Below are 27279 nucleotides of genomic sequence, written 5' to 3'. Positions count from 1 at the left end.
AACAAGGTTTGTAGATTTATAATTTGGAAATTGAGTAAAAAAAAATCCTAACTTTTCACGTTTTTTTAAATTATGACCATTTATTACTGTTCAGCACATCTTTTTCCTTATTTTCTGTTATAATTTAATAACAGCTATGAAGAAACCAATTCAAACAAAACCTGTGTATTGATTAGAAAAATGTGTGTATTCTCTAAAATAATTTAATTCAACCAAGAATTGTATTATAGAGAAGATAACAGCAGGCAAAATAATACAAACGTTAAAAGAAGTGACAGTTTTGAAAAAAAAAAAAAAGGCTTTGGGAATAAAAATAACTTTTATTTGAATTGAATCACCATAGTAAACAGTGGCTCATTATTTTTGGATTACTTGATAAATAATTTTCTGATTAATCCATCATCAGGTAAGTTCCCATCTTTTTAAAAGCAGTAATTTCACCCAGATGATGATGAAAATTTGACTTTCTCCTCAAAGTATAACAAAAATATTGTAACATTTTAAAAATTGAGTGGCACAACTAAACAGGAAATTGAAATATAAACACAAATTTGTAAATATATTAAATTTTATTTGAACATAAATGTGATTGTAAACAAATACAGACGGTATTAAATATTCTCTACTCCTACTTTTATGTATTTAAGGCAATAAAACACAACTCTGAACCCTGAAAGCATTTCGTCCTGATCTCTGCAGATTTCATATCGCCTTGTTGTTTTCGTACATGAACTTCCGGATGCTGTCCTCGATCCAGTGGCTGAAGGCCGACACTCGGGTGAACACCGACGGCTTCTTGTCTTTGATGCAGCCCTGCGGTCCGAAGCTGACCACACCATGCACCTCCCAGGTCCCAGCGACGGAGCAGGCAAACGGACCGCCCGAGTCGCCCTGCAGGCAGAAGAACAAACACTTCTGATGACGTTCAGACGAGACGACGACTCAATTCTGTGTCCTTGAATTTGGGGCGAACGGTTTATTAATAACCTGACTGAGGTTTTATTGACCTGTTCAGTGCTTCCTGTAACTGAGACTCTAATTGTCGCAGAGCGTGGTTGGTCATTATGGCAAATAAACAGTGCCCAAATGTGCTTTTTGTCCAATTATAGCTGCAATCTGGGCAGCGGTGATTTCTAATCAAGGTTGAGCGACCGCAAACAAAACAGCCGGCTGATTGAGGAATGAAAAGACGACCCAGCTACGTGACAACAACACACTTATGTAACCTTCGAGGACTTAAAAAGGAAATCATTTGAGTTTTTCAAAGTGGGCTTTAAGGGTGGCCACAAGGGGGCGCTACGAAGGTCTCAGAAAGATATATGGAAAATGGTTTAAAAAAGTAAATATAAAGAATTTCATATGATCCCTTTTTATTTAATAGCACACTAGGGTCATTGTAGAAAAAAGATGGAGGAGTACATTTGTGCCAAAAAACCTCTTCATTTTGAGATTAGGCTTAGAAAATGTTTAAAGGAAAAAAAACTTGAAATTTCAGAGCTTGAACAGTTGAAAATTAGTTATAAAAAACCTCAGAATTTGTGATATTTATCTCAGTTATTTTTTGAAAAAAGATGGAAATTTCAAACGTTGTCAAAAATTTGCTAAAAAACTCAGGTATTGTGAAAATAATTTTAAAAAATTTATAGAAAAAAATGTGAAATATCTGCATGATCAAAAATCAGAAAAATTCAACTTTTGACACTGAGAAATTTCAAAGTTGTTTTTTGTATAAAATTCCTGAGATTATTCTCAAAGTGACATGCTTTGTAGCATGTAAAGCACGCTACATCGTTTGTGGGTTTGCAAAGGGATTTCCCAGCAAGAAGCTAATGCTGCTTTGGGAACCAAGGCGTGGAAAAGTTTGCGAACCCCTGGCCTAAACTGTCCTGGGTTTGTTTTCAGTGTGTGGTTGTGTGCGAACCTGGCAGGCAGATTTCAGCTCGTCGGGGGATTCGTAGCCGGCGCAGATCATGGAGGGCCGAAGCGTGTCCCACCAGTACGAAGGTTTGCTGCAGGTCTGGAAGTCAATAACTGGAAGAGCTGCTTGGTTCAACGACTTAGCCACGACAGGGAACAAGTTACCTGAGAAACCAAAATGTTTCAGATGTTTCAGGTTCTATCACCAAGGCTTGTTCCAATATTTTGTACTGGAACATAGGAGTTATAGGCTGCTGCTCCTCCTGCATGGAATAAACTGCAAGGCTCTTAAAACCCTCATACTGGAAAATAATAAAGTCTTAGCAAGTGTTCTTGGTCCAGTTTCTAGTGCAAATGTCTTAGTACAATGGAAATAAGACAAGTAATTTTTCAACAAAATATAGGAGCTTCTTTAAAGTCATCAAAGAAACTACAAAATACAGAAATAAGAGATATAAGCTAAAAAAGTTTTAAATAAGCTGTCAAATATAAATAAAAATACTTAATACACAAATTAAATTGTTGTGGTTCAACAGAACAATTTAATGTGCAAAACCAAGAATCTTATTTTATTATAAAGGAAATCTTTGTATTAAAAATGCTCAACACCAAAATATGTCTACCTTTCTCGTCTCCCCATCCTGTGACGAAGCACGGCGTCCCCGCCGGCATCACGGCTCCGGGCTTCGGCAGACAAACGGGGCTGATTTCCCTCGTCATGTTGACGGGCTCGCTCAGATGCACCAGGGCGATGTCGTAGGTGATGTCAGAGGGATCCTGTTCGTACACGAAGCCCTCGTGTCGGATAATCTTGTCCACCTGGAGGCACTTCTCCACCGAGGGGACGTCCATGGAGGAGTTCATGTGGTGTTTTCCCAAACACATGCGGTGCAAAGACGGCTTGTTCAGAGGGCTGAAGAGCACATGGAGCATAAATATGTTTCAATACAGTAATCGATTAAACACGATTTGATAGAAAGCAGATTTTTTTTTAGAGAGCGCTTAGTGTCAAAAACAACTGCTTGAATGTCAAAGATGCAGATTAGACAACTAAACAAATGTGTTGATAATAGGGTGTGGATAATACAATAAAAAAGTGTATTTATTGTGTAAGATACTGACAACATAAAACAGTGAGCAGCAGTAAGGATCCATTCCTCATGAATCAAAGAGCCTCCACAGTTGTGCAGGTAAGGGATGGGAGGCAAGAGAGTCGCCTTCAGAAACAAGAAAACAAAACATTATTTTAAATTCAGAACATTTTTTCATTTCCAGTCAGAGAGGACACACCTACGTCAAAGCATGAGGGAAAGGCTAAAAGATTATTTTTAATTATTATAAGTCATAATATTAGGAGAAAAGTTTATAGTATTATGAGATTATTATCATTATCAGTAGCTGGACTTTGAAATATTGCGCAAATGACTGAGGGACTTAAAGAAGAACCAAAGTTGCTGAGCTGTCAGATCTTGATAGCTCTGTCCAAGCTTTGCTCTCATTAAAGGAACTTTTTGCTGCAATTTTTATTGTTAGTTTCTAGTGTTTTACGACCAGAAATTCTCAGTTCCTAATTAGAAATGACATGACTGCTGGCTGAAGATGAACAGACTACTTTGAGTTTTTCTAAGTGGTGAAGCAAAAATAATCGTGGAAACAAAAGTGCAAAAAGTCCTAAAAAGTATTTTTTGTAATTACTTTATAAGAGGAAGGAGGGAAAGCAGAAGGTTTTTGCACCTGCATTGAGACCTGCCAAGGCCAGGAGTGGGGGACGGCCTCCTCCCCGTTGACGACGCGCTGAGTCGGCGTTTTAGGTTTCACTGCTGGATTTCCACAATCTTCTGGCCAATCTGAGTGCAGAAAGTTTGAAACGTAAACTTTATGCTGTAATCCAGGACTAAGAATGCAGTCTAAGAGTTTATACTGCAAAAACACAAAATCTTACCAAGAATTTGTGTCTAAATTAACTTATTTAGATTGTCTTCGGAAAGCAGAGTGTCTTTAGTCAGAGGCTTCTTCAAATGTGCTGTAATACAGACTGCTACAGCCAACAGCCATTACTATCTACAATAACCCCTTGAAAATTTGAATTAATGTGAGAAACAACATATAATTTCCTACTGGGATCAATAAAGCATTGTTGAATTTGAATTGTGCATTTAAAATAAGATAAAAAATAACTTAAAAATAGCCTTTCAAAAAGATAAATAAGCTTGTTTGAAGTCTATATATAAAAAGGTTTTTTGACTTAAAACAGGAAAAACAGTACAAATATGGTGACATAGTGCTAATCTTACTAGAGTAAATTTTTGGGTACCTTTCCCACCTCTGAAGATCAGGACTGTAGAATAACTTGTCGTCTATTTGCAGCAGCATTAAGAACCTCAGAGGAGAGTTAGCAGCAGCTAGTTTAGCTGCTTCCACTCACTGATAGTGATGTTGTCCCAGGGGTTTGGAGGAGGAGGAGGTAAAGTCGGAACAACACTAGCGTCAGTGGTCCAGTAACCTCGGAAACCTTTCTGCTGATCTGCACCATCACTCAAAAAGCGGATGACCGCTGTGTTGCCGGGGACGGTGAAGGGGGATGGCGGGGCGAAGCCGCAGAACCGACCTGGATGGCAGAAAAAGAAAACAAGGTTACTAAAGAATTAACTGAACAAATATTGAATCTGTGTGATGGCAACAAACCAAGTGATGCCATGGTTTCTCCATTAAAGATCTCCACGTAGTCCACACAGTTTCCAAACATGTTAACGGCTTGCAGCTCAAAGTCAGTGAAGGCCACGTGAATGCTTTCTGCCGAGGGAACGTTGATGTGCCATGTGCAGGCGCTCTGCGCGTTGTAGTCGCTGGGCCAGTTTGGAGAGGTGATTTCCCCCTGGTTGCTGCTGAAACGTCCTCCACACGGAGCTGCAGCAGAATGAAACTACACGTCATGCGACAGCTGCCTATGTTGTGTCTCGTTCCACCAGGTTCACTCCCCGTCTCACCCTCTGTAGGGTCCACCGCCTTCCAGGTCACAGTGAAACCAGAGTCGACCACCTTGTCGTTAGTGGAGAAGCTGATCTGAAGTTTATTTCCATCACTCACCAGATCTGCAGGGGGAACATGACTGCAGTAGGTGCCTGTTGGAAACAAGAAGAAGAAATTCTTCAGCTATCAGTTGAGTGATTAAATATTATTTTATCAATCAAATCAAAGCAGTTTTTATCTGAATGCTATCAAATTACACCAACCAGTCCCTTCAGTTTTTCGCAATTGATATTCACACAAAATCAACAGATCCTCACCTTTTTTGTGCTAATGCATAATTATGGATTTACTGCAAATTTTCCTCAAAAATGGCAGAAACGATGAGGGTTAAGTGATGCTACTTCACACCTGTAGATGGCGGTATTTCATACCTCTACTATGCTGCTGCCTCAGCTTTACTTCATGTTAAGTGACGAGTAACAAAATGTGACATTTACTGCCGTGCATAAGCGCAAATATTGCAAAATGTCTCGCATATATTTCTAAAGAAGCTCCACAAAATCAGTGATTTTGATTGCAAAAAACCTGAAAAACAATCACAATCTTGGAGGGACATTATTTAATTTTAAAAAGTACTTATCAAATGCAGATATAGCTGCTTATTAATATTTTAACAGTTTGTTAATGGGTTTTCTGAAAACATTCTAGCACAACCGATGCTAAGACCTTCAACATTTCAGGCCAAGACGCGTTTTTTTTTTTTTTTTCCCCAAGTGTTGTTAATCTTATCGTGTGCAAGAAGCTTTGTATGATCCCTTAATAGATAAAATAATGTATTTCATTTGTTTAAATCATTATTTGTAACTCTAGCTTTACAGTTCTACAAATTATGAAGCATTTACTTCAGACATATTCATAAGAAATCATAAGTATTTGTTGTTTATTTTGTGGATTCATTCCTTTGGATATTTAAATATTTTGCTCTTGCTCTGTTTTTTATGGACGGGTTTTGTTTTGCGAGTCAGAAAACATTCGAGCAAGAAGAAGGACGTCAAAAATGTCAATCTTTCGCCGGAGCAACACTTTGTCACCTGACTGACATGTTTTTGCTGAAAATAACAGGCTGCGGCAGACTTTCACATACCCAGACTTTCCACGGTGTCTGTGAGGCTGACTTTGTCGTTCAAGCACAGCTGACTCTCCTCCAGGGAGAAACCGGCGAAGTGGAGGTGCACCAGTTTCCCTGCAGGCGCCTCGATGTTCCACTGGCAGCGGGCGTTGTTGCTGTAGGCGGCGGGGTAACTCATCGACGACACTGTGCCGCCTGCGCCGGACAAATCCTTCGGCCCTCCACAACCTGATGCTGCACAGAAAAACCACCAGGTGAATAATGGGCGCACTCATTTTCTAGACAAAGTGGGTAATTTCAGGCAAATAGATTCATACTGTGCTCATTGTAGAGCTCCCTGCGGATGACATTTGAGATCCAAGGAAGGTAGGCTGAGGAGCGGGTGAACACGGAGGGCTTTTTGTCCATTATGCATCCAATAGGACCGAAGCTGGTGATACCATGAACCTCCCAGGGACCACCAGGTGTGTCCTGGCAAACCAGTGGACCCCCAGAGTCTCCCTGCCAAAGTTACAAACCCAGAATGAAACACATTCTTCACAGAATGTAATTTTGTTTCAGCTTCTGTGGTTGTTTTACCTGACAGACAGACTGCAGCTCGTCAGGCAGTGTGTATCCGCAGCAGATCATGGAGGTCTTCACCTGGAACCACCAGTAATCCATCCGTTTACAGGTGTCATACGGGACAACAGGAAGGGCCACCTGGTTGAGCGTCTCTGAAGCTTTAGGATTCACCGAATCACCTGATTAAACGCATAAAAGCAATTTATTCAGCATTTTGATCAGTATTTCCCCTCCTGTCCAGCAGGTGGCATGAAAACTTTGAGACAGGCTGTTCTGGAGGGTCAGTGTTGCCAGATTGGGCTGGTTTCCACGCAACTGGGCTTGTTGGGTTGAAATAAACAGCTAAAGTTGGGTATCAATGTTTGGGCTGCTTTTCAAAACATTTGGCTGGTTTTTAGGAAATGATCGCAGGGAAAATATTTCTGATTGTGTGACAGGAAAGCAAAAAACTGGAACATTTTTTTAAAAAATACAGTATTCTTGTGCTCATTTTATTAGTTCCTTTATTCTGAAATATCTTATGAAGTATTTTTGGTGTAGTTTCTACTGCAAATACACTTGAAATAAGATAAATCTAACTTGAAAACAAAAAATCAGCAAGAAAAAGGAATTTGTTTTAAGTCAATAATTCCTTAATATTGATGAAAAAGCATTATTTCCACTGGCAGATTGTTTCTCTTACAACTGGGACTTTTTTAATCAAAATAAGTAACTATTGACTTAAACAAGTTCCTAATATTTCTGAAACGTTACTTGTTACTTTTGCTTTATTTCAAATGTACTGAGATATTTGCACAGGAAACAAGACCAAAAATACTAAAGATTTTGTGTTTTTTGCCGTGTAGAATCAATTGTCGTTTTTTAATTAAGTGTTATAGTAGCATTGTATCATAGAAATCCAGGTGATAAAAAATAAACTAAAAGTCTCATGGCATCTGGTTCTGGTCAGCCAACCAAAACAACGTGAATTTAGGTTAGAGGTTGAGATTTGGGCTGTTTTGTTTGTTTGCTTTGTGTTTTTTGATCTGGCAACCCAGAGGATCAAGCGGCAGTTTAACCCTGTAAACTGGTTTGAAAATGAAAAAGTGACAGACTAGCTTTGCTGAACATGAAGAAGAAACAGCACCTGTCTCGTCCCCCCAGCCTGTGGCGTAGCACTTCTTTCCTTCAGGAAGGATTTCCTCCTCAGAGGGAAGGCAAGCGAAGGAAATCTGATCTGTGGGAGCGGCGTCCTCAACCAGCCTCACCAGCGCAATGTCAAACTCCACAGTGGGAACTGTGGGATACTGGAAGCCCTCGTGGCGATAGATGCCAGAGATGCTGATGCAGCGTTCACTTGGCTCTGCGGTGGTCAGGTTGTGTTTGCCGAGGCACATACGCCAGCGCTGCAGCTCATCTGCATATCTGGGGGATGAATTAATTGAGGGTTAGACTTTATTTTATTAAGCTGCAGAGCCTTGCAAAGTTTTCACACCTCTTGAACTTTTTTACAGGTTATTGAAAAAGCTGAAATTCAAGAGCTAAATAACTTCTTAACAACAACCAGTCAGTGTGGTTTCTGTGCTCACCACAGTAGCTCTAGTCAAAGTGTTCAACAACATAAATACACTGCAAATATCTTACCAAGTATGTTTGGTCTAGATTCTAGTGCAAATATCTTAATGCACTTTAAATACGACAATAATAGCTCATGAGTAACTTTTCAGCATGATATGGGAGCTTGTTTTTAGTCAATAACTTATAAATACTGATGAAAAAGTATTTGTTCAACTGGCACACGTTTCACTGATAACACGGGAAAAATGTTGGCTTTGACTCTATAATAAGACAAGTTCACTTTGCATTTAGGAGACTATTTTTTCTTGTATTCACCTTATGAAGCAGTGAGCCGCTGTTAGCACCCAGTTTTTATGAATCAGAGTCCCACCACAGGTGTGAAAAAACTTGGGCTCAGGCTGACTGGAAGGCCAGACCTGAAAGAAACGCACCAAAAAACAAGCAGAGAGATGAAAACTGCCTCAGTCCAGAAACCGCAGCCGCTCCTGTAAACTCTGAACATTCCCACCTGCATGGACACCTGCCAGGGTCAGGAGTGCGCTACAGCTTCCTCTCCATTCACAATGCGCGACGCGACAGAAGGAGGAACGGCCGGCTTCCCGCACGTTTCGGGCCAGTCTACAAGAGATGTTTGTGTTTGAGTACGGGCAGAAGAAAGAGCAGAAATCTGCTGCTGACAGATAAACCTCTGTTTTGCACTGATGCATGTTTTCCAAAATTATTTTTGCAGTTACACACGGCTGACATTGCCGCTTCAAAAAACACGCCTCCACTACAACTTGCTGGGGAAAGATAATTTCTGTCAAAATGCAAATTAAAATTGTACATTCATTTTGGTCGCTCAGACAGCAAATTATTTTTTCTGCTCCCTTCTGCAACCTTGCTAATAAGGAAACTCTGTCTGAGCTTGGCAGGAAAATGAAATCCTATAAAAACAGCGCTGTCCATCTATCAAACTCTGTTTAAGAAATTGCTTTGTCAGTGGCTGCAGCCACCTGGGGCTCATCCCTGGATGAAGAATGGAAATAAGGTGACAACCAGCAAAGGAAGGGAAGTGAAGCAGCCGGTCACCTCACGCTGTTCTCAGCATCCAAAATAACCGTGTTTGACCGTTCATCTGGGAGGCCAGGGACTCGGCGTTCGCCCAAACTCATTTCTGTTGTACTGAACTGGACCTCATGTTGAGTATGGAAACTTATAATTGGACATCAGAGATACTGATACTAAGCAAACACATCAGTAGGAGGAATGTATTAATGAAAAAAGCCTTTTCATTCTTACAGTCTGCAGCATGCTTTCCTAAACTGAAGCTAAATTATATGTTGCATTTATATAACTTATAAACTACTGTTACAGAAACATAAAGGTTATGCTTCACAACATTCTGGTTACTTTTCCAGACTAATAACGTATTTTTCTTTCACTTTTAAGTTACTTTCCCCCAAAGTTACAGTTCTGATCAGTGTAGCTTTGAGTTTTCCTCTTTAATATAGTTAATAGCTTTATGCTGACACAGATAGGCTACCTATGGGGATGTCGTCCCAGGGGTTTATTTCAGCAGGTGGCTCAGTGGGAGCAGGGACACTGGGATCTGTAGTCCAGTAGGCTCTGAAACCTTTGGCCTCAGTAAACATGTCTGCGTGAAAACGGATCAGCAGCCTGTTGCCTTTGGTTTGGATGCTGTTGGGCAGGGTTGTTCCACATAAAGGTCCTAAATGAAACCAAAAATAATTAGTCTACTGGCTGCATAATTGAATTATTAGTGATTACGGTAGGGGGGTAAATGACTAACTTACCATGTTTTTGATTTAGTGCGCTAGTCAAGCCATTGATGTCATACAGCATCACATTGTCGTAGCACTGAGATGTGATAAAGTCTTTGGCTTCCAGGTCAAAATGAGTGAATGTCAAAGTGATTTTCTTCCCTAAAGGCACAGCAATGTTCCACATGCACTCCATGTTGGCCTTGTAGTTCATCGGCCAGTTCTGGGATTTGATAACACCAGTTTCCTCTTCAGAGGAAAAGCCACATCCCTGGATGTCTAAAAAGCAGAGATGGATGGTATGATACATGGAGGAAAGATTAAGTATTAAAGCAAGGCATTGAGTACATACACTTATCTACAAGTCTACTGCAGGAAATACATTTTTCAAGCAAACGCACTGAGAACAAGAATTTTGCACTTTAGTTCATCAAATTATACAAATTAAAAATGTCTGACTCTGCAAAAACAGTTGCAATGCTACAGAAGCTGTCATGCACAGAAATAATTTTTTATCACTGTAGTTGAGGATAAGGTATTTATCTTATCTAAAGATAACAAAACTGTTTTTCTCAAGATAAAGATTGCTACAATCAGTTATTATGATCAAAATCAGGAGACAACACCTGCACTGCTGAGAAACAGGGAAACTTAAACAGCATAACTAAGCAAATACAATCTGGGAACTGAAAAATCCTACAGTAAACCAATTTAACTGTTGTTTTTCAGTTGGAGCTAACACTAGTTTATAAACCTAGTCCTACAGCCGGAGGCGGAATGGACTAATTTTGTCACGACATTTTCTATTGTTGTGACATTAAAAATGACGATAAAAAATATTCAATCTTTTTAGGATTTTTAGTATTCATAGGGCCACAAACACAAATACTGTCCTTGAAAAACATTTTCATTTGAATCTGACTTCTTCAGGACGAGACTTAAAGAAGTGTGATTTATATCACTACATTGTGTGCAGTAACTTTAATCATATTTTCCAATTTACTGATATTTGTGGAGAAAAAAGTAAAAATAACATTTCCAATAATGTCAGTTTTGTTTTTTAATATTAATTCAAATTTATGAAGAATAAATCACAGATTCTAATCATCTGAATTTTTTTAAATGATAAAAAAGTGTGATAAATCCCCACTTAGTGGACCTTATAATTCATATTGTTGGTTTATTTAAGTAACAGGCAGAATCAGTCAGAAAACAGGCATTACTGCTCAGTAGTGTGAAGAATGTGGACGGTGCTTGAGTATTAAAGTCAAGCTGGTTCTCCTGTGTCTGTGTGGATGAGTTGTTCCAGAGCAACATACAGTTCTACCTCTCTGCAATAAGTGGGATTTTATATCTCTTTATGACGATAATCATTGTGATAAAAGATTAAAAGGTTTTATCTGGTTCTTGATTCCTTCGCTGTACTTTGACCCATGTTTCCACAGAGCTCAGGCAGCTGCAGCAGCACAGGGATGTATTTATGACTGGTTAACGAGACATTGAGATGCTTCAACAACTTCCTCCCTGAGCTGTGAAGGTGTTTCTGCCATGCTACCTGCGATGTCTTCAGGATACACCGCCTCAAACTCTGCAGAGAATCCTCGATCCGTGAGGCGACTGTCCGACTGGAAGCTGACAGAGATTGTGTTACTGGCGCTGACCACCAGTGGGGGCAGGATGTAGCCGCAGTGTGTACCTGAGAGCGAAGCAGAGGAGCAGGGATTAAACAGGTTCATGTGGTGGATCGAAGGTCCTTTGAGCAGATAAGATTTGGAACTGTAAACAGGTAAACAGGATAAGTGACCAGTGTGTAGATATCAGATGATCTGGGTGCAGAATCTCCACTGATTAAGATAAGGCTCCTGATTGCACGTGTTGTGCTACGTGTGCATGCTGTTGATGGAGTATGCACTCTATTTTGTGATGACTGAAATCCTAACCTGTAAAATTTTTTATATTGAACAATAAAACAATAGACTTAATTCTATATTATATATGTAGAATTAAGAAATAATTTAAAGATAAACTGTATGACAACATGAAGTAGAAAAAATATATCAAAAAACATCATATCATGCATAAACCTAAAGAGGTTAAAGAATAAGAAAGAAAAAGGCAGCAGCTTCATTTCCATTGACCATATAATTGTGCTTTTTGACATTTCAAAAATAAATTTTCTTAATGGAAACACCAGTTTTGAAAAAGCTCTTGTTGAGGTGCAACGATGAGGTGGTTTTTATTGCCATGCTGAAATTGGTTTATTTCACAAAACTGCAATGGAAACACTTTTTTGTGCATATTTGTAATGGAAATGCAGCTACTGACATCTTTAGATATAAACTTTTTAAACTACTTTGAACAATGAACTCAGCTTATTGTATTGTTTCATAAGTAGGATCAACTAGAATCTATATGTGATTGAAATGAGACATTTGTTGTGAACTGATACTAAATTAATTAATTAAACTGAACATTTATTTTTCTGGAAAGGGTTACAAAGCAATTTCTATGACTTTAGGAATCTGAAGAATGGCCAGTAAGACCCCATCTGCTAATTATCCAGGAGATAATAACACAACCCAGGACAACATCTAACTCTGCAGGCCTCACATGCCTCACTTAAGGTCAGAGTTCATGATGCAACAATAAGAAAGACTGGTAATGTTGGCATTCATGGGAGAGTTACAAGGTCAGAATTAATGCAGATACAGAAAAACAAAAACATCAGTGTTATATTCACCAAAAACATCTTGGTGATCCTCAAAATTTCTGAGACGATATTCTGTGGACCGATGTCTCATTGGTCAGATGAGGTTGTCGTAAATATGCTATATAAATAATCTTTGAAGTAAAAGCATTTATTTTTTTGTGATTTGAAAACTTTATTTTGTATTTACTCATCAGATGATGATCCAAAAATGACAATAGAGCAAAAACAGGAAAAATCTGTAAGGTGGGCTTCTCCACAGCACATGCACGACTTCACCATCTGGACAGAAAAATGTTAACTACCAACCAGCTGGCTCATCCAGCTGCATTCAAACCCTTTGAGCCCGTCATTACGAAAACACAGGAATCTCTTATTTCCATCTGTACTCTCAGCTCTAAAAAATACTGATATACAAAAGGGGGAGACTTGCAAGAAAACTTGAGGGAGGTTTATTTGTGTGTGCAGGTCAGCAAACAGGTCTGCTGCCCAGCCTCCATGTAGAAACACAGCTAGTAACCATAGCTTTCCTGACGCTACAGAAGCCTTTACCAACACCATTATCAAGCTGTCGATCAAATATACTGCCTGGCCAAAAAAAAGTTGGCACTTGAATTTAACTGAGCAGAGAGATATGAGCTTCCGATTGGATTGTTACTGCATGGACAACTGTCTTCCAGCTGGCAACGAGTTATTTAACCGCAACTGATACAATAAGTAGCTCTGCATCAATTGCAACACTGGATGGAAATAAATCGTCCAACAAAATGTTAGTGTGTGATACGTTTTTTGTTGTTGCGTACATTTAAACTTAAATTGGATTTAAACTAGTGCTGTAAGTTGCATCAGATTAGTCACACTCTAGCGTTGTGGTTAGTCACTATATCTAACTTTGTCAGCCTGAAATAAAAATATGCACACAATTGTGACTTTCGCAAGAATGGTGCCTTGGGCAAGCCCCTCTTTTTGCTGAACACCAACCAATTAAAATGTGTTGTTTTTGTTTTGCAGCAGAAAGCAGGTAATGTAGCCTCCCAGCACGCAACAGCAACTAAGGGAAATTGACAGATAAGATACGTTTTATTTCTTGGGTTCCCCTCTCCTATCTGATGCCGCCCTGGGTAACTGCCTATGCACCCCACATCAAAAACCGCCTCTGAATGCGCATTTTCAGAAAATGTTTTATTATCTCAAACCAAACATGTCTGAAGATTGTTAGTTTTCCAGGCTTTTATATTCAAGAAGGTTAAAAGGAAACTGTTTTATAGAAATGTTGCTCTCTATTAATTTCCTATGAAACTTGTGAAATGAGGTGTCAGCCGGCCAAGTGACTGGTGCAATTTGTGCATGTGAAATTTTGAGTTTGTACACGCTGGCTAGCGATGCAACACGACAAAGTTGAAAATGTTCAAACTATTGTTCTCTGCTGTGACAGAAAACTTTCACTTTTTGTTGTTGTTTGTTGTTCATAACGCACTGCTGTGCGAGAGGCTTCTAGGTCTAAAAAGGTAGTTTGACAAATCTGAATTAAAATTTTCAGATTAACATTGACACCCCTAATTTAAACATAAAATATAGCAATTTCCAAACTGTGAAGACAAAAAAAGAAAGAGATAAATCACTACCTACATGTAAAACAACATGTGTTGTTTTTATTTCTTTCATTTGGAGTTTTCCAGAAACAGGTGTTGTTTTGTCTTATTTTCGCTTTGGCACATAAGCTCTGAGAAATGCACAGTGAGAGTGTGCCTGGGCCTCGGTGCTCCAATACTCAGCAAGAGATAAAGCTGTATCAGCCTCACTGCAGCCAGTGAAATGAATAATGAGAGGTAATTTATAACGGTGCGGCTCTTTGCAAGGAAGATCTTAATCAACAGTTTTACAGCAGGAAAAGCAGCAATTTAGCAATTTAGTGGTAACAGAAAGGTTGGAAGAAGATGTGCCAAACACACACTTAGGGTGTATATTAACAGATGCACATCAGCGTCTTTCATGTGACAGGAGTCTAACGTCTGCCAGCAAACTAATATGTAGGTGCAAAATGTTCTTTAAAAGTTCACACTGCAAAAACACAAAATGTTACCAAGTATTTTTTGGTCTAGTTTCTAATGGAAATATCTTAGTACACTTTAAGTACAACAAAACTAACTTACAAGTAACCTCTTCAGCAAATATATTTGATGAATATGTAGTAGGTTTGAAACAATGTGACCTTTTTCCGAATTAAATAATAATATGGGTAAAATGTCTTGTTCTACTGGATTTTCTTGTCTTGTACTGCAAAAACACAAGATCTTACCAAGCATTTTTAGTTTCAAGTGCAAATATCTTAGTAAACTTCAGATAAGTGGAAATCTGCCAGTGGAACGTTTCCCCCATATTATAACTTCTAATCCTATTTTACAAGTTATAATATGGGAAAAATGTCTCGTTTCACTGACATATTTCCACTTTTCAGTTCAAACAACATATTTACTTCAACTGCATAAAATGTCATACAGTTTAAAAGACAGTTATTTTGATACTGATCAAAGGTGAGTAGTATTTTGAATTCAATGAAAACTACAAAGAAATCTCTACAAAATGTACTTGCTAAGTTTTCTGGAAATCAGCAAATAAAAATAATTGGGAAATTCTAACTAAGGTAAAACAAGAAAAGTTGGATATGATTTAACGTCAGACAGTGAAAAGAAAAGTATTTATGTCTTTATTTCATGTATGTATGTCATATGTGTATTTTCACTTATTTCAAGCGTACAAACATATTTACTAGAAACTAGACCAAATATACTTGATAAGTTTTTGTGTTTTTGCAGTGCACTCTATGACTATAATGAATAATCATAAATGGTTTGTAAGAGCAGATTAATGTCTCACTGTCATGACCAGTGAGTTTGTAGATGGACCAAAATGCAGTCAAGAGCTGGGAGCATGGTTCAGGTCGAATGTTTAATGAAAAAATGAAGAACAAAACTTACAAAAAAGCACAGGGAACACAGGGAGCCAGAGCCAAAACAAAAACAGGAATCCACGGGGAAAAAAAATCACAGCAGGAAAATAACGGGAGTTGATGAGATTTAACAGGATTAAACAGGAGAAACCAGCAAGGAGTGTGAGCAGGAGAAGGGCTAAAACACCGTGAGGGTGAAGAGACTAGGAAATAACACTATAGAATAACTAGACCTAAGAAACATAATTAAACTAGAATAACAAGGAATAGCTAGAGACAATAAATAAGCATAACTAGAAACACTTAGTAGGACTGAACTTAAACCAGTCTGATCTAATCAAAGAAACAAACTAAGGAGCACAGAATAATGAAAAGACCAAACAACCCAACGACCCTAACACTCACCCAGGATGCTGTAGTCGTCTGAGATGATCAGCTTGTCATCTTTGCACTGTCCGGTCTCCCCAGTGATCGCCAAGTCTGTGATCTGCAGTTTAACCAGGAACCCTCTGGACACTGATATCTTCCAGGAGTTATTGGAGTGAGCCGGGTATGAGTTTGGGAAACCTGCAGACTGGATAACTCCTTTCCGTCCTTCAATGATTACTGGCCCTCCACTGCCTGCAGTGCACACACATAACACATGAGCCTCATTAAGTACATTGTTGTTTTTTTCACTTTGATTTCTATTAATTAGGATCTTTTTTTCCTTTGATTCACAGTTGAGGAGAACTGGCTTGCTTCGATACAGCTGCAGCATGAAGTGATTCACTGTACTGTACTTTAATTGGCCCCTGGAGAAAACCGATCTGTCTGCCAACAGTAAGATGCGGAAACGAACAGATAGAGCTCAGGAGAAATCTCCGTTCCTCCATCGTTATGTGGTTGCTATGAAATGATTCAGGCTGGGTTTTACTTGGAAAGGCTCTCATGAAGCAACGCAGTCATGTACGGTGCAGCAACACATTATCTAGTTGGGAAACAGTGCATTTTGATTAATCAAATTAACTGTGATAATAGCAGTAGAAGCCATTACCACCTTGGTATGGTCAGAATTAGATTTTGTTTCTTTTCCCCATAAATGAGAATCCAGTTTTAATGCTTCTTTGATCAGATGTACTATTTTTCTGAATTAAGTTATTGATGAAGCAATTGCTTCCTTTAACCATAAATACACTTGTTTGTTTCTTTTCCCATGGTGACTCCTCTTGGCTCAGTGTCTATTTGTGTGAAATCACATGGTTGCCATTACCTGCATTGGTAGCTTGTTCTTCTGTTTCTCAGAAAAAGTACTCCTGGTTCAGTGTTTTTCCTGTTTAACTGAGTCTCTATTCTGGGAAAAAGCAGCTACAGAACTACTGCTTTAGATTCCCATGTAAGGTATTTCTTCTTCAATGCCTCTGTGTTTGGCAGTGTTTCTTTGATGGAAGAAACCATTGATTGAGCTATTTTTGCTATTATTTAAGCATGCACTTTGTATTTTCCCACTTAACTGTGTCTCTGTTCTCAGCAACTATTGCTTTGAGCAGATTTTGGTAACTTTTTCTGTCTTTTCCCATTGAAATTATTCCCTTTTCAGTTCCTCTATGTTTGGCAGTGTTTCTTTAATGGAAGAAAATCTTTGAGCTATTTTTGTTATGTGTACACATTGTTTTACTCACAGCTGAGAGGTTCTGTGTGATTTCTCACATGCATCACATTACATTTTTATGAAATTTTGCAAATAGGATAGTAAAATGAATTGAGTTGAACTTTTTTTACTTTATGTTTATTCAACTCAGGTCATTCAGAAAAGTACTTCTTTTTTCTTCCCCGAAAGAAACACCTCCAAACATTGAAGCAGGACTACTTTCTACTGGAAAAACCGAAAAAGTTGTAGAAAAAGAAAAACAAGGTGCCTACAAAATAATACCGCTGAAAAACACCACAAACAAAACATAAACACTAACATAGGAGTACTTTCCATGGGAATAGAAACAGTTATTTGACAATAAATTGCATGTAAAATTCACAAACTATCTCGAGCTATTAAAGCTTTTAGATCACTGGATTCATATTCTGCCTTCTGTAATTATTCCTGCTTCAAGCATAAAAGGCGAAGCATGATTCTCAGCTGTTATTCTAAGATAGTCTCAGTCGGTTTAGCTTCGAAACCTCATCATCTCTTATGAAGCGTGCCGCAGCATCTGTTAAGAGTAAAACTATTTCTAGCAACAACAAAAAAGCGCACCACTGAGAAACGACACATCAGAAACTCATCAGAAGAGAGAATGCCAAAAAGAGAAAATGGAAATATAAAAGTTAGACTGACAGTGACATCCGCAAAGAGAAACCATGTCAATGCAACTCAGAGTTATGCAGAGCCCAGTCGCCCCAGCTCTGTGCAGGGTTCCCCTGCTTCTCCTGTCATTTAAAATGTAATAAGTCTTCAAATTTCCTTCACCAAAAAGATGGAAACTAAAGTTTCTACTTCATACGAGACCTGCAGGAATGAAAAAAACTTATTTTCCTGCTCATTAGTTAGTTGCCAAACTTTAGAGATTCCAGACCAGAAAATGACCAGTGACTCCGACTACCGGTGGAGATTTTCTCTTATGGTGGAAAATCAGGATTCTCCCTCTCAGATGAACTGAACCTGCTGGAGAAGCGAACCAGAAACTATCAAAAGTTCAAGCCTGACTCAAACCAGAAACTCAAACAGAAGCTCGATGGTAGCAGCATTATCCTGTGGGACTGTGTCACTGCCAGTGATGCTAACGCATTGCAGATCATGGATTAAACAACAAAAAAATGAGCAGTACATCAAAATGTTTAAACCTCACCTAAAACTGACATCTTGAAGGGTTTGAGTGGTTAAATATTATTGGAGGAATCGGCTTTTACTGGCCAAGTTTGTTCCCACAAACAAGAAATTTGACTTTAGTTTCACACACTCACAGCATAAAGACATTAAATATAAATATAACTTTCCTGAATGAGTTTATATCTACTATATTCAGCTTTGAGTGGACAGGACTAAAATGAGACGACGTTTTTATCAAAAGCAGGAGGAACGGGAATGAAAGGAGTGACCCAGATTTGGAGCGAAAACTCACCAGACGTGGGAGGTGGAGTAGTTTTTGTGGTGGTGGTGGACGGAGCCTTGGTTGTGGTGGGAGTGATAACTGGCGGAAGACTGGACTTTGTGAACGTTGCCTGGAATCCTTTAGAGGTCAAGCTGTTGTCAGATTTAAAGCGGACAACCATTGTGTTGCTAGTGGACTCCACTGGGTTCGGCACCGTCCCACCGCAGAATTTACCTGAGGGTAAAACTTTGTGTTAGATTCACAGAAATGTGTAATTTCATTGGGTTTAAAGTGGACTCTCAGTTCTACCGCATTAAACCTTAAAAACTGTTTTTAATGAATATGATAGGTGCATTGTACAGTAATCTTTTTGTTGCTCTTCCTGTTTCTTCCAAGGGATGCACCGATCCACTCTTTTCGCTTTCGATACCAATAACAATATCTAAGGTTTAATTTATTTTCCCTTTGTGATCAATAAAGTATTTTTTAATTTTAACTGAATTTTTAGTAGCAGCTGATAACCATCGGATACAGAAAAATGGCACTGAATTGACTTAAAACATTTATTTTTTTAAACAGAGACATAAATGTTCTGAATCTGATAACTACACCAGAGCAACACACTAAAATACAGCAATAGCTTCACAAGCTTTGTCAAACATGTAAAAACAACCTTAATTTGTTCAGGTAGTGCAGTTTTGTGCAACAGCCAATGTAAAATAAGTAATAAAGTAATAGGTTGACTACCTTGGTCAAACATGTAAAATAAACTCCAACAAACCTTTCAAATGGTTCAGAAAGTCCAATTAGGAATTCTACATATAATGTAAAATAAATAATAACACATGATGTCACTCAGACCATGAAGCATAGCGTTAGACTGAATAGATCTGCCCTTATGGATCGAGCTAATTGTCACTGATGAAGATTTTTTTTTCAATTTGGAACCGATACAGATATTAATATCAGATCAGTGCCTCTGTATTTGCTCAATGACTTACCAACTAAAGCAGATCCAGCCTTGTGGCCGTCATAAATCTGAACAAAGTCTCCACAGAAATCCGGGACGAGGTCAAAGGTGGTAAACGTCAGTCGGACCCGCTCACCCTCAGGCACTGTAATTCTCCACTGATCCAAACAAAACACAAACAAGCAAACACGATAATAATATTCATATTATATTCATATTCATCGATAATAATAATACGCTGGAAAATAAAGTGCGAGTTGAAACTGCAGAGTTAAAAATGGGTTTAAAAATTCTGCTAAATAATGAATGTAGAAAACAGATATGGGCATCATGGTTCTTTTTGATGGCATGGCATCAACATGAGCAGCGTTTTCAACATACTGTAGCTCATACATAATTCCTTTAGAGATTCCACGTCTGCTCGGACAGACGGTGATCCGTCAGGCTGCAGCCCTGCAGCGTGACTGCTGCAACACCGCACGACTTGGATCCCGACTGGCTCTGATTTACTTTAATTAGATTCATACATTCATTCCTACTAAAAGAACTAGACATTCGGATGTTTGAGGATGTGGAGCATTCTCTCTAGATAAGGGTGCATTTTTTTTATTATATCGTGTAGCTGACCTACTGATTGAAAAAGTCTGGATTTCTGCACGTTTGTGTACTTTCATTTGAGTCTCAACTACTTCTAAAAACAGAGCTTGGAAAAAAAAAATCAATCCAGCCGGTTTTGGTAATAAGTTAATGTTTTTTGTGGTGTCTGGAATATGAGCCGTTTCAAAAACCTCAGGAATGTAAAATCATAAATTAGCAGGCACCGCCCATTACCTGGCAACCCAAGCAGAGCTCCAGCAGTTTGGTCAGCTGGTTCTACCTCTGTATGCACTGTACAATGGCTGCTGGAAAGGACAAGTGTTTTGTTGTTGGCTTACTATTCAAAAACCACTTGCTGCATTCTTGTTGGTTCTGCAGGAGGCTCTACTTCTGCTTTTCAAAGATACATGGTTGTATAATTGCACATCTGTTTGTAGCTATTTTAATGTGTGAGTAGTAACTTTTAGTTGGGGGGCGTGACCAGCAGCAACTTATTTGGTTTTAAAGTGACAAGACACCTTAAAACAGCTCAGTCTGACAGGTTTAAAATCTCAAGATCTAAGAATGATTTTGTGCAAAACAAAATGTAATGCACATGTTTTGTAAACCCCATAGACCAATCCTCCCCTGTTCACGAAAACACAATAGGTCAACTTTAAATATTTGTTCTTTTTCAGTGTAACATTATATATATACTATAAATGTACGCCATCAAATGACGTCCTGGAGTGCTTCATGTAGAAAGCATGTCTGTGTTCAGTGTAAGCTGTGGCTGTGTGCTGAGTCTGTTTGTACCTGGTACAGCGCTCCATTTGGATAGTTTTGCCCCGGGAAGCTTGGAGTCATCAGATTCCCTTGATCACCTTGGAGGAAACCGCCGGCTCCGGCTATTTCTGGTAACAGGAATGAAGGACGCTTGAGCTGTGCTGACAACTCAAGGACAGCCTCAGTACGAACCCCTAATGCAGTTCCCCACCCTTTTCTCCATTTGGCCGTAATGACCCTAGTTTTCACCCCACACTCTGTCACACAGCAGCCTCCAGACCTTTACAGCCTCTGGTGAAGGTGCGCTAAAGACCTTAAAATAGATTAATCTTTTATTGCAGCAATATAATCCCTCAAGAAAAAAATGTATAATGCCAGTACATTAATAGGTTAGGGAAAAGATTTTACATTAGGAAATGATAGCACTCTACTAAATTAGCAGTGGGACAATTCCTATTAGGTATAGATAAAAAAGTATTTTTGTGAGCCAAGTAACTTTTTATTAAGACTTCCTGTTTTCCTGGGGTAAATGACATGACAGAGGCCCTTTTCTGTAAGCCACTCATCTAAATTGGAAAGACAAGAGAGCATTCATTAACATGGAGATTTGTCACCTTTAAAATTGCCTATGTGAAATATTCCAGCAAGACAAAGACTAATCTGAATAAATACCAATCATTGCACAGAACTCAGAAAGAGTCAAAATGTAGAGACTATTCTTCTAGGAACTTTGATCACACAGTGTTTCGTTATATAGTGGACCCCCACATATTTATTTTTTTTATTTTTGTATGTATTGTAATTCCAAAATTATTATTAAGAAATAACAGAAATGGTTCAAAATGAGGCTTTTTCTATGATCGTCACTCAGACATAACTCCACCATCTTCAGGTGTGATTTTTTTTGTTTTTTATAATCACTGAATAAATGCAGCGGCAATAAAACTTGACTTACCTGACGCAAACTCTGGAGTCACAGCTTTATAGTGAGCTTTAAATCCTTGATCTGTTTTCCTATCATTGGTGTCGAAGAAGACAGTCAGGTGGTTTGAAAGAGTCACCAAAGGCCTGGGTTTGGTGTAGCCACAGTATTTACCTGCAGAAAAGACACAACACATTCAGCAGATGGAGAAAGTGTGTGTCTTTTTTTTACTTTACAATATTGTTTTTACATTGATTTAAACAGATAACATTCAACTTATTATTGATCACAGAAATCATTAATAATATTTGAGATGTTTGGTGATCTTATAATTTCAGTCATTAGAAATTATCTTTCAATGTTATGTGATTGCTATGTGACGCTGCTTTTACATTAAATTAACAGCAATATATTGTGTTATTTAGGCTTTTCAAAGTTATGTTTTCACCATGTAATTCATTTGTTTATAAATGTCACCGTTTCAAGCTAAATATTTAATTAGCAAGCTAAATATTTAGGTGACAAACTGAACAATTAGCTTCAAACTTACTATTTAGTTTGTAAGCTAATATTTTGTTTGAACCTAAACAATTAGCTAAGGCTACTTAGTTTGCTAAAAATATTTTTGTTTTAAATAAATACTTAGCAAGGGAGCTTATATTTTAAGTTACATTTTTAGTTTGTGAGCTAAATATTCAGTTTAGAAACTAAATATAATTAGCTAAAAGCTTCTTTGCCATTTTTCAAACTAAATATTTAGCCAGGAAGCTACCAATTAGTTTGAAGCTAAATATTTAGTTGAGGCAATCTATTTAGCTTGCTAGCTAAATATTTAGCTCCAAACTACATAGGTTGTAATCAAAACATTTGAGGCTGAATATTTGGCTTCGTAACTAAATATTTAGTCTCAAAATAAATATTCAGTTTAAAAGCTAATATTTAGGTTGAAGCTAAATTTTTAGCTTGTGAGCTAAATATTCAGTTTAGAAACTAAATATAATTAGCTAAAAGCTTATTTGCCATTTTTCAAACTAAATATTTAGCCAGGAAGCTACCAATTAGTTTGAAGCTAAATATTTAGTTGAGGCAATCTATTTAGCTTGCTAGCTAAATATTTAGCTCCAAACTACATAGGTTGTAATCAAAACATTTGAGGCTGAATATTTGGCTTCGTAACTAAATATTTAGTCTCAAAATAAATATTCAGTTTAAAAGCTAATATTTAGGTTGAAGCTAAATTTTTAGCTTGTGAGCTAAATATTCAGTTTAGAAACTAAATATTTTGTGTAAAATTTAGTTTGAACCTAAACAATTAGATATTAGTTTGCTAATTAAATATTTACGTTCAAAATAAATATCTCTTTAGAAAGCTAATATTTAGATTGAAGCTACATTTGTGAGCTAAATGTTCAGTTTACAAACTAAATATTTAATTCCAATGTAATCATTTAGTTTGAAGCTAAATATGCAATTTGTGAACAGTATATTTCGCTATGTAGATCCTTCATCCTTACTTTTAATAGACTGGATTAACAATAAGAATGTAAAATCCAATTTATTTAAAAAAGAATTTCCCTGTAACCCTGTGCTATATATTTACCGATGGTTCCCAGTGCGTCTCGCAGTGTGACCAAATCTGCTGTGCAGAGCTGAGTCTTCTCCAAAGCAAACTCCTCAAACCACAGATGAATCACCTGCAGCACAAACAAGCAAAGTTGTTTCCTCCCCCTTATTTCTCTGCATCTGATAAACCTGTTTACTGACAGAGTGAGCAGACAGTGGGAAATGTGAGAAAAAAATATGCCTCTTACAGTAATATTTATGTTTAAGGGTGAAAACATAGAGAAATACAGAGACACAGGGAGGAGCCACTACAGCAAAAGGGAAGCAGTGATGATGAAGAGCGGGGAATGAAGGATTTTATTTTGTCCAGCGGGCCTGCAGAGGATTGCTGCGGAAGATGAACCGGACCAGGCAGCCATCTGTTGATGATGCTGCCATTGCATTTGGACCAGCTGTCCTCTGCTGCTTGGCTTCACACTACACAGTTTTCATAACAGCAAGTTATGAAAACCTTGTTGATCAGAAACCAGACACATGGAAGTCTGGTTAAACGGAGATTACAGCCAGTCTGAAGTTTGAACACATTTTACCATTTGGAGTTTGAATGATTTGTTTAAGCCATGCAGGGATTTTACAGCTTACAACTGCAATGACTGCTAAAATAAATAAATGGTATTTGTTGGATGACAAACTGTCCCAGAAGTTGTTGCAATAAATAATAATGTTATTTTTTTAGACCATTTTCAAGTAAAATAATGGTGCAGCAATGCAAGAACCCATTCTGAAAAATCAATCGAATTTAAATTCTAATGAACATTTAAGTGGAACTGGAAGACATTTTAAATATCCAAAACAACAGAAACATTAAATAAATTGTATTATGAAGTCTCTGTAAAGACAATTATCCTTCAAGAAAAGGTCTAGTTGAGACCAAAACCTGAAGACTTTTGTCATCCAGTTTTGGTAGAAAGAGAGAGAGAAAAGAAAAAAAAGAGATCAATCATTGAGCTCATTTTCATTTATCATTAATTGACTTATTGCTGCAACATTTTTTCTTTTGGATTTTCTCAGACGAGTGGCTCTGACCTTATCAGGGTCCACAGTGATGCTCCATGTGCAGCTTATGCCGTTGTCGTAGCTGCTGGGGTAGTTCCAGCTGGTGAAGGTGCCCGACTCACCAGTCAACTCCAGCGGACCTCCACACCCTGAGTGAGGCCATGGACATCAAAGACAAATGTTGAAGTTTGGCAATGCAGCACAGAGCAGCTTTAGGAAGTAATATGGCTCCAGCTTCATTGATTTATAAGCTTTAGAATTATGTTACATTGAGAGGACTATTTTTACTCTGAGCTACAAACATTTATTTTTATTGATTTCAATTGTTGAAATATAGCAGACATGTTAACCCTTGTGGGTGCGAAGACTGAGGCAACTGATACAAGTGATATGGGTGTGGCTTGGACCCTATTTTTAAACACAAGGGTTAAAATAGAATGCTGATTTTCTGCACAAATAACTTTGCAGCTGAAGAAGAATAGTGTTACAAATAGATAAAATATACTCCATTATATTAAGATTAACAAAAGAAAAAGTGAGATTTCCTGGGTGATTATATAATAAGCTGTGATCTACTTCTGTCATGGAGTCTGGATGACATCTGTGTTTAACATTAACTAAACTGGGAGGTGGCTTGTTGCTGTAAGATTGGCCATGGCTTTTGTCACATAAATAAGTACCTAATTAATTTGTCTATCTTATTTAGACATTACTCTAAATCCAAAACGTTTGAAGCAAACTCATTCAACAAATTACAGCGCCTACTAGCAGGTAAACCTGTTGCCAGTGGTGAAAATATGATAATGCGCTAATTTTTGATAATGCGCTAATTTTTTTTGCTAACTTTTAAAGTCTTTAGCACACTTACCTTCCCCTGGATAACATTTTCCAAATAAAGGCTAAAGCACTCATTTACCTGGCTGTTTCTTAAACTTTCACTTTCAGTTGAGTAAATATCAACGTTTGTATGGAAGTTTTGATTATCGACTCTTAAGTAGTTAGACGTTTATTCATGCTCTTATTTTGAAGTAGATTAAGAATGTATACGCAACAGTTCCGTTTCCTCTCATCATGTTCTTCACCCCTGATGTGGTGCAGCAAATTACACTTTGGCTATGTTCACACTGCAGCCAGAAGTGGCCCAAATCCGTTTTCTTTCTTTTTCTTTTTTTTTTTTTTTTGCCTTAATACAACCTTTATCTGATCTTTTCATGTCAGTCTAAACAACACAGATCGGATTTTTTTTTATCCGACCCAGGTTGCATGGATATGATATGTGGTCCCAAATCCGATACGAATCTGATCTTTTCAAACGCAAATCCGGTCTATATGTCCTGGTCGCTTTTATCCGAACTGAACGTCATTGATATGCGACAAACAAGCGGGAAGAAAAACAACAACCATGGCGGACGATAACAAGGATTAAGGTGTTGATGTGATGACTCCGGTTGGACAACAACTTCAGAATCGTAAGCTATGCTCCACCATTTGCATCCACGTTTACTTCCGCAAACACTGAGCACTTCTTTTTTATGACGGTTGGCAAAACGTTGACCTTGCTCTATATGTGACGTTGTTTATTGCGCCATCTGCTGTGCATGCCGTACATTTTTAGTTCGTTTGCAGTTCACACCGGAGATTACATACAAGTTGCATATATTTTGGAAGTGTGAATGACCCCGAAAAAATAGATAAATGAAAAATTAGATTTTACGAAAAAAAAAAAAATCAGAATTGAGCAAACGGGAAAACAGAACCACTATTGTTCTGATCCAAAACTTATGCACTTTCTAGTCCTGTTGTGATCTTCTGCAATGAGAAGCAGACGTGTTCGAGAGGGTTGACTCTTTCAGTTCTTTACTTTGGCTTTGTCTTCTCCAACCTTTGCCTTCAAATTACAGTGAAGTATAAGAATGTGTGTTCATATAATGTTTTATCCTTGTTTCTTTTTCTGCATTTGATTCAAGTGTAGATTAATGCATTCTGCTTTTGTTTTAAGCTTTCATTTTTTATTGCTTTGTTGCAGTATCACCTACAAATTAGTTTGACACTTTTGCATAGAAATGAATGTTTTACTTGGTTTCAAAGCCCTTTTTTGTCTCTCAAGCATGAAGTTTATTAGCCGTTTTACTGCAGCTGCTAATGTAACATTGCGCTCCCTGGTTGTGACAATATTGCTTTTCTTGCAATCAGCAGAACTTGTCTAATTGTCCCAAAGTCAAATCCTCATGTTTCTGGCTTTTTCAGATCTGAATGCTTCACCACAACTTTTTGTTTTTTCTCTACTGTCTTGTGTGTAAATGAGCATATGTTCAGATGATAAAATACTCACCTTCTGATTGATCAGGGGCATCAGGCTTGTCTGTGAAGTAGAGGGCAATGAGGGCGATGCAAACAACTGCCAATGCTATGAAGAGAAACATCAACATTTTCTCCAGGTTGCTCAGTGCCCTGGACCGACGTTTTCCCTTCTCCACATCCATTTCTCTTGCAGTGACGGAGATGCACCAGACTGAGCCTTCTTCACAAATTCACCGGCTTATTAGCAATCCCAGGAGAAACATACCTGAACTTTGACCACAGCCATGAACCTTGAGCCTGCTCACATGTGGTATTAGAGCCTCTCAGCTGGGGAATGTACAGATTGGAATCAAGCCATAAATCAAACGGTATCAGAAGTGAAGTGTAATAAGTGTGGATGGTCTAAGTGGTCCAATCTGTGGGTCATTTCAACACCTTCAAGAGAGCTGGCTGACAGAGCAGATTAGAGTCAACACTCACTAC

The 27279-nt window shown here is 38.1% G+C and overlaps 1 protein-coding gene across 1 annotated transcript; it reads right to left on the bottom strand.

Annotated features, from left to right (window-relative positions):
• Positions 1–550: 550 nt before the first annotated feature.
• On the bottom strand, positions 551–27033 carry LOC106932516 (ovochymase-2). The gene is given in 26 exon segments (XM_088006382.1): positions 551–891; positions 1922–2082; positions 2541–2830; positions 3040–3134; positions 3652–3764; positions 4343–4525; positions 4603–4824; positions 4905–5039; positions 6032–6250; positions 6334–6517; positions 6596–6759; positions 7707–7984; positions 8453–8553; positions 8646–8755; positions 9663–9848; positions 9934–10179; positions 11456–11596; positions 15963–16178; positions 18653–18856; positions 19624–19750; positions 20985–21082; positions 21910–22050; positions 23477–23570; positions 24526–24644; positions 26585–26596; positions 26828–27033. Coding segments are annotated over 26 exon segments (4179 nt in total). The 5' UTR covers positions 26979–27033; the 3' UTR covers positions 551–702.
• Between the last annotated feature and the right edge of the window lie 246 nt (positions 27034–27279).

The sequence above is a fragment of the Poecilia mexicana genome, unplaced genomic scaffold (assembly GCF_051168715.1).
Source record: "Poecilia mexicana isolate PSO_F unplaced genomic scaffold, ASM5116871v1 scaffold_1, whole genome shotgun sequence".
NCBI lineage: Eukaryota > Metazoa > Chordata > Actinopteri > Cyprinodontiformes > Poeciliidae > Poecilia > Poecilia mexicana.
Note: the sequence above shows the minus strand (reverse complement) of the source record. Positions and strands in the feature narration are given on the sequence as shown.